This window comes from Leptinotarsa decemlineata, unplaced genomic scaffold (genome assembly GCF_025532065.1).
Source record: "Leptinotarsa decemlineata unplaced genomic scaffold, Ldec_3_MD MMD2_tig00026361_RagTag_RagTag, whole genome shotgun sequence".
Taxonomy (NCBI): domain Eukaryota; kingdom Metazoa; phylum Arthropoda; class Insecta; order Coleoptera; family Chrysomelidae; genus Leptinotarsa; species Leptinotarsa decemlineata.
The window spans coordinates 2,054,116-2,062,258 of record NW_027412704.1 but is presented as its reverse complement, the minus strand read 5'-3'; the positions used below and the strand labels follow the sequence as shown (position 1 = coordinate 2,062,258).

The window sequence follows — 8,143 nt, the reverse complement described above, 5'->3', positions numbered from 1 at the left end:
CCATTTACAGCATTTGGTTTATCGTACTCCTGTTCGCGATGTAGAGGACTCAAGAAACCGCATCATCGATGCGTGCAGGATAATCAGAGAGACTCCAGAAATATTTGAGCGAATACGTGGCTCAATGCGCCGACGTCTAGACGCATGCGTAATGTCTGAAGGTAGACATATTGAACATTTACTATGATTTCTACATGTTGTGTGTTTTGTTAATAATAAATTAGTTTTGTTTATTACCCTTCAATGGTTTAATGCAGGTAATAATTACAAAATAACAATAAATCCAGTTCGCATTCATGACGATGTATCTCTGTAGTTGTTCGTAAAATAATTTTTTGCTGCGAACTGGTTTGTTTTGGGCAAAAAACCCAACAGACATTTTTTGTTTAGAATGAAACAGGTTATCGGAAATAAAGTTTTAAATGGTAAACAAATAATAAGGCAAAAAGTTACATTGGAAATAAATTTTAGGGGTTGCGTTTTCCACCTCTTACAACCATGGGGTAAACCAAATAAATTACTGGCTAAATGTCTTTTTGGTAGTATAAAACGTCACGTTAATTTCAATATTGTAACTTTTTCAGTGCTTGTGAAAAAAATTGTTATACAAATTTTATGTACCCCCTTTAAGGGGCTGTATCTTAACAAGGGATGCTCCAATGAAGTTTCTTTATATGAAAGATCCTATCTTTTTTTCGATGAGTAATCACCTCCTCAAATGTTTTACACTTACACTTACAGTTACACCCGGTATTACTTTAGCTTTATGGTCGAAACTGTTGAAGTCTATCTGTAAACCTAAACTGGGTCAATGTAAATAATCTTTTTTAGGAATATTGAGATAGTCTTATTTGAATAAAGGTTTAATATCCAGCCAAACTAAACAGTAACAAACATTTGAACAACATCCATTTCAGCAAGTAACAGGACTAAAAATATTCGTCAACTTCTCGTATAAAAACCACCATTTGGTCGAAGGTCAATGTCAGTGAGATCTTGGCAACGATCAGGCGTCACCAAGATCGTTAGTCATATCCCTTGCATCGGCTTCCACCATGTTTCTCTGCTGAAAATATGGATATCTCGATTTGGCCAACCAAAGCTCCAGTCTTAGACTTGGATCCATGGGTATGGGTAGTGCATCGGTTATCGAGCTTCTTTTCTTCAGGTAATTGAAGCAACAAGTCCTGAAGTGTCTAGTGCCGCAGGCGGATTGACATTCTGAGCCGCAGGAGTTGCAGGATTGGGCTTCGCTCCAAACGACACCTAGTAAAGTAAGGTTTTTTTAGTCTATAAGGATATTAAAGTACTTTTATTTCGTGTGAATTAAAAATGAAGGGATTGCTTTTCCGACCTACAAAAGTATGTTATACTGAGGAAATTGCCTTGATTAAACTGCAAATAAAAATTTCTGATAACTGAAAATTTGATAGAATATTCATTACGATTCGATAATAACTGTTTTATAACAGTTTTTGGCTTTCTTTATCTCCATCAATAATAAAAAAATGTGGGATTTTTCTAACTACCCGTATTGAAGGGAAATATGGTTAGTGGCGAAACAAACTAATATCAGAAAACACCTTGTATTACATTGTATGTATGTATGAAAGGGGTATATTTCTAGAAGGGAATTATTTTTTTGGGAAAAGACGTTTTGGCTTTCTACTTCTTCATCTTTTTTACAAAGTAGTTATAGAAAGTAGTTATTTCAAAAGGGCGTTTTCTTTCAGTTTTCGTCTGAAAGTTACTTCTTTGCATGATCTACATAACTTTGTAAAGAGTTTGTTTTGAAATAAATGAGTTTTATTTACAAGAATGAGATGTTGAAAAAAATTACAAAATTGAAGAAACTAAAAGTTAAACTTTCCCTCGGTTATCTTGAAGGCGCGATTTTGTTCCATCCTTTACATAAAAGAGGACGTATGCTTCTCCACTCACAAGCGACTTTGGTGAAATTGGTGACACGTGTGAATCGTTGTATTTGTGCCACGCGCTAGTATACGGGTGTCTGCAGTATGCTGTATAATGTCCTCTGTTAGTAGTCCCACTGTGATTTAAAAGTGCATATAGATTATAACAAGTAGCCACATTTTCTCCTGCAAAATTGTCCATATCCAATCCTTCTAGAGGAAATTCGATGACATCATTCAATTTGCCTCTATTTTCAGTTGTAGAGAATCTTTTTAAATGTATTACTAAAATATAGGGAAACTTGTGGATTGATAGGGACTTTATGCATTTTCTCCTTTCCTTGCATTTCGAACACGTCGGTTTTTCAATTCCATCCAAAGTTTCTTCTCTTGTAAAATAATCTAAGCATTGCCACAAAGTCAATTGGTCGGTTCTTTGTGGTATGGAGAGATACAAATCCCAGAAAGGATCAAATGTTACTGAAGAGTATCCACAGTGTGTGCATTTCATCGTGGATTTCAATTGGCCAACGAAATTATCTACAATCTTAGAGTTATGTATCCTCAAATATGTGAGCCATGACTCTTGTGCATTTCCGCTGTCGCTCAATTTTTCGTCAATCTCCGTTAAGATTGGTTTAGGTTTCTCATTAATTATATTAACCTCTTCATGTAATCCTTCTAAAAGATAACGGAGAAACTCCTGGGCGTCTTGATGGGAATTACCCATGAATCGAGGAGCAAAACTTTGAATCTGATTTTTTAAGGAGGCTGTATTTACTACTTTATCAAAAGAATCTTCTGACCACAACTCCTTGATGACTTCTGCAAACGATTTTATTAAAGCACCCTTCATACTAGAAATACTAGTATTGATATCTTTCATGAATTCATCCTTTTTCAAATATTGAAAATATTGAAATTGATTGATTTCTTTCTTTCATGTTTGCAGTTGATTGATATTCGTTACACGAAGAATAATTTAATAATCTATTTCATAATTACCAGCGAAATGAATATTTTCATTAGCAATTTGAATAAAACGATCAGATTTTCATAAATTTCGAATTTCATCGTTTAAAATAGATTGTCAAAAAATTTAAGATTTACCAAAGAACAAACAGAATCAACATGAATGAAATATTAATATAAAAAAAAACAAATATATTAACTTTCAAATGTACTTTAGAAGATATGCCTCTAGAAAATGAGAAGATTGAAAATAAAGACTGCACAAAATTTTTGGGCATATATAATGACAGTAAATTGAAGTTTGAAGCACACCTCAACCAATTGAAGAATAAAATCTCCTCAGGGAGCTATGCAATGAGAATTATTTCAAGGAAGATCAAAACAGTTTTAATCTTCCTCTTTGAAAATGATCACTTGGTGATCGAAACACGTGTCTAGGTGTTAAAAATAATGATTTGGTGTTGGGAAAAAACTCCAGGATTATTCATTACTACACCAAAGGTTCCAAACAATGCATCATAATTATTATTAGTGGAAGTCAAAGTTTGAAACATTCACTGAAAATCATTATCAACCATCTTAAAACAAATCAGACTTTTTTGTGAAATTCTACTTACCGAATATGAAGAGCAGTGCAAGAAGAGCTAACTCTTTCGTCATAGTCAATTCTCTGAATGCTGCGTCGATGACAAAATCACCACCGAAAGTGAATTTCCAATTCGGCAACAAGTTCTTTTATAAAGTTCCATCAACTCGCCTATTTTTTCCTCCAGTGCAAGAGAGGGGATTTGCTGTGTATATCTTATCAATGTCGTGGCCAAGAGGAGGTAAAGACCCAGTGGTGTGTCTGGTGGAAGGGGTTCACGAGGATTTCTGACAGGAATATTTTTCCATTACACTCCCACATGCATGGGAATCCCACAAATCACAATCTTTTCCGTCGTACCAAGTGTCAACCAATCTAGCAGAAAAGTCATGATTTTCAGAATATTAGATGTGTCAAAATGACATTTAGTCTAGGTTTTTTTTAAAGACAAAACACAAGTACTACAGAAAAATCCTCAAGGCGCTATGACAGCGGTGCCTGTTGGATTTTAATCATGACTCCATGGATTTTTGCGGAATTTATTCAGAATATTTGCCGTGCAGCATGTGAAGGAACGTTTGAATATCTCTTTCTTATGGGAGGGTATAGTTATAATTCCTCTTCTACGAATATTGACATTATGAACATGGCTTATAAAGATGATTTTTTTGGGTAAATATGGATTTATTTCTTATTTTAAAATTTTATAGAAGAAACAGGTTGTATGAAGTAGTCTTCGATTTCCACCCAGTTTATTTCCTTCAGTCAATCGACACTCTCTGTCTTCGCCTTATACCAAATATCATATGTTATCACAGAAGTTCATGTGTGAGAGAACAATTAAATTACATAGTACTTTCTTTCTGCTTTGATTCATAAAATTTCTCTGGTGGTAGATCATTATCAAATTAGCATAGCCAATTCTCAACTTTGACGTGACGTGCTCCGTGAATTTGAGTTTATTGTCAGTTATCAAGCCCAGATTTCTAGCGGATGATCTGAAAGAAATAATCTCATTAGCCATCCTGATGTTCAAAGATGCCTGCAATTCTTCTCTGATTCTATCATTACAAAAAAGTATAGCCATGGATTTTTTTGAATTGATTTTCAATAAATGTTCATTTGATATTTCAAAAAGTTTTTGCAGATGATAGTTGAGGGAATATTCTACTCCTGCAGTATCTGATGGGTTAAAGAAAAAGTATAGCTGCGTGTCGCCTGCGTATAAATAATACTTGCAACGAGTTAATGACTTTACGAACTGTGCAGTATAAATTGCATAAAATAATGGACCCAAAATAAAGAATTCGTCCCTCAGTTGGTAATAACAGTTTCGTACACAGCATCCTAGTTATTCCATAATTACTTCTATCGGTAGATTCGTTCTCTCTTTCAGTTTCCTGTCTTTGGATAGCTTTCTCTGTATGATTTGGAGTGCTTGTTCGACCGGAACGTTGCTGTAAAGGCTTTCCACGTCGAAGCTAATTAGTTGATCCTCATGTGTGACTTCAATTGACCCTAGTAGTTCGACAAAATGCCTTGAATTCTTCACAAAATACGATGTTTTTCCTTGTGGTTGTATTATGGGAAGTAAAAATCTAGAAAACTAGTGAAATTCATCATGAAACATTGTCAATCACCTTCAAACAATTCTTTCAGAATATTCAACATTGAATCGATTGTATCTGAGTCCCCTAAAATAAAATCAGTTACATACCGCACTGGCTCAATTGAATCTCAAAGGAAAATCTGCTGCAAATTAGGTGATAGGTTTATGCAAACAGCATTTTTATTTTGGAGAATCAAGTTCTCGCTGTTGCTTGTTTAGTGTTTCAACTTTATGCCACGTAAACTAATTTGAGAAGCGGGCTTTTGATATTATGAACTTTTCCAATAAATACATCGAGGGAATATATAATCGGCTGTCGATCGGAAAAGTGCATTTCATTGTTTTGGGGTGCTAAGTCAATTTTGATGTTTGTACTAGGTGTATTATTATGTATCAGAATATGAAACAAACTTGTACTTTATCGACCTTTTTTGGGTAATTGTTACCTTCCACAATCTGAAAAAATATAAAAATTATAATGGAGAACTTTATACAAGTGTAGAAGGGCAAACTTTTTAGTTTACCCCGATAAGTTACTGCGTAAAAATCGAAGTATTTTTCACAGAGAAAATCTTCTATTTATCAGTCGTATATAACAATTTTGCCTATCAAAAAAAGATTATTAAGAAATAATACTTATCTTTTACGTTTCGGAGGCCAAAATGTGCCTCCGTCTTCAAAAATGGATAAAAAAAATTCGAATATATACGCAGTTATTCCTTTTTTGATAGCTTATTTCTTTACTTCTTCGACAGATGTCAAAGAAGTTTTGAAATATGAAATTATGTCAATGTTGTTGATTGACAACTGAAACATTCGATGTAATACAAGGTACTCTCCGATATCAGTTTGTTGCCATTTCGCCACTATCCAAAGTTTTCTTCAAGATGGGTAGCCAAGTACGGTCTATTTCTAAGGAGCTATTCGAGATACAATTCTCTCCAGACATGAGAATATACGCTGATTCTTTTAGCTTACGTCTCTTAGAATGAGGCTCATTGGTAATCTTTCTTGTTCTATTCCATTCCACCCGATGTTCACCGTCTGATTTTAAAATGTGTTCTGATAATTTTGATCCTGTCAATTGTCTATTTTTTATATAATCTCGATGTTCATTCTCACGCACTTTCAATGGTCTTGAGGTTTCACCAATGTAACTTTTACCACAAGAACAAGGTATTTTATAAATACAATTTTTGTTTTTTCTTCAGTGTTGTTGGGTTTTGTATGTGTGAGTATAGATCTCAGCGTATTTTTTGTTTTGAAAGTAGTTCTAACATCATATCTATTTCCAATTCGTCTTAATTTTTAAAGGGATTTGTTCCTAATTCACATATTGGCAACAGCGCCTATATCAAGTTGAAATAATTTATACGTACCTATATATTCTACTAAAAAAAGGAAAATTATCTTTATAAATCAACAATTAAGGCAAAATATAAATTATAGTTCAATACCACCTCCACAAGCCACATAAACAACAGTTGTTTTGTTATTTATTTATATAGAGGAAGATAGGTTAGGTGCACAAAATGTCATATGTTACAGAATGACTCGGAACATATGTAAACAGAACAGCACGCCTCTGAAATATGTCATCTTTGTTTGTCTCAGACAGGTAACAGATTCATTGTCCTTTATTAGCTATAACCGATGTTGCCAAATGGTGAAATAGAAACGAATCTCTTTAAATGTTCAATGCATTATTTAATTCCTCTTTTTTAAATATTCAAATAGTTTTTTAAAGAAAAAGGTTGAAATGATAAGTTTGAAATGCGTTGTTTTAGAGCTCTTTTATGAAATCTACTTGATTTTCTTCAGGAGGAACATTCCCCATTTCTCAAGGCCAGCTATAATGGTATCCATAAAGAAAAATATGTTCGATTTATTCAAAACTTAGGTTTTGGCACAGTCGTCACAATTGTGGCATTAGAGGCAAAATCCTAAATCCGTGCACATTCATGCAATACATGAAAATGAACGCCACATGGGAAGATACACATTCTGATATGTTAAATGTTGTTATTGGAGTTCCTCAGGGGTCAGTATTGGGACCCCTAGTATTCCTTCCATATATCAATGATTTTCTTCAACAGATAATAACATCGTCGATTACACTCTGTGCTGTTGATACATTTGGTAACAGATGAAAACTCGTCGCTTACTTGCATCTAGTGTCAGAGTTAGAAATGCAAGTGGTGTAAGATTTTCACAGACTGTCGCCCTGGACGCCCCAGCACATCAACAACCGATCAAAATATTGACAAATTGAGGAAAATTGTAATGGAGAATCGTCGAGTCTTAGGCATGAAGCGTGTTGCAGCAAAGTTCGTTCCAAAGTTCCTCAATTTTGACAAAAAAAAACTGTTACATGAGCATCGTCCAGGGTTCTTGCCACATGGTCGTTCGGTCAATAATATTTTATCTTGAAGCTATGCATTGCAGTTGGGGTTGTTCTCATGCCTAAGCGTCGCGGAGCCATGAGAACGGAGCACTTGAGGTCCTACTCGAACTTCCACCATTGCACATCTACATACAAAGAGAAGTTCGACTGGCGACACAGAAGCTAATGCAGGAGCAAACTCTAATCAGTCAGTCACACGGTGCAGAAAACTGGAAACTGTACAATGAACTGAAGGCAGATCCAATACTAGTAATGCCCGTGGATAACATAGTTCCGCAGTACAACTTTCAAAAAGATTTCAAACTCATCATACCAAGTAGAGAGGACGAAATGGCCCATCGCTAAAAGCGCAAGAAACTTGGTATACAGATGGCTCAAAGACCCAAGAAGGAGTGGGAGCTGGTATGTATGGAGGCAGAGCAATGACGAGAATCGCACTCAGCCTCGGGCATAATGCAAATGTGTTCCAGGCAGAAGTAGCGGCCATCCAACATTGTATAGGAGAAATAAACAGGCGAAAGCATGTAGAAAAACATCCATAAATTCATGGATGCAAGCCGAATAGATAGATTGGTGGAATGAGCTTCCATGGATGAGGCAGGCGAAAGATTTCATAAAGAAACCATCGCCCAGATTCACGGAAGACCTGCTAAACCACA

At 35.1% G+C, this 8,143-nt stretch overlaps 1 protein-coding gene across 2 annotated transcripts; it reads right to left on the bottom strand.

Moving 5' to 3' along the window:
* Positions 1-843: 843 nt before the first annotated feature.
* LOC111502792 (uncharacterized) lies at positions 844-6,111 on the bottom strand. 2 transcript variants are annotated; one of them, XM_074185060.1, is made up of 3 exons: positions 5,189-6,111; positions 3,503-5,077; positions 844-1,266 (listed from the first exon to the last, which is right to left on the bottom strand). In XM_074185060.1, the coding sequence occupies exons 2-3, from the start codon at positions 3,543-3,545 to the stop codon at positions 1,007-1,009; spliced, it is 303 nt and encodes a 100-aa protein (XP_074041161.1). In that variant the 5' UTR covers positions 3,546-5,077; positions 5,189-6,111; the 3' UTR covers positions 844-1,006. The 2 variants fall into 2 exon arrangements, with proteins under 2 accessions (XP_074041161.1, XP_023012721.2); XM_023156953.2 differs by having other exon boundaries at positions 3,503-6,111.
* Between the last annotated feature and the right edge of the window lie 2,032 nt (positions 6,112-8,143).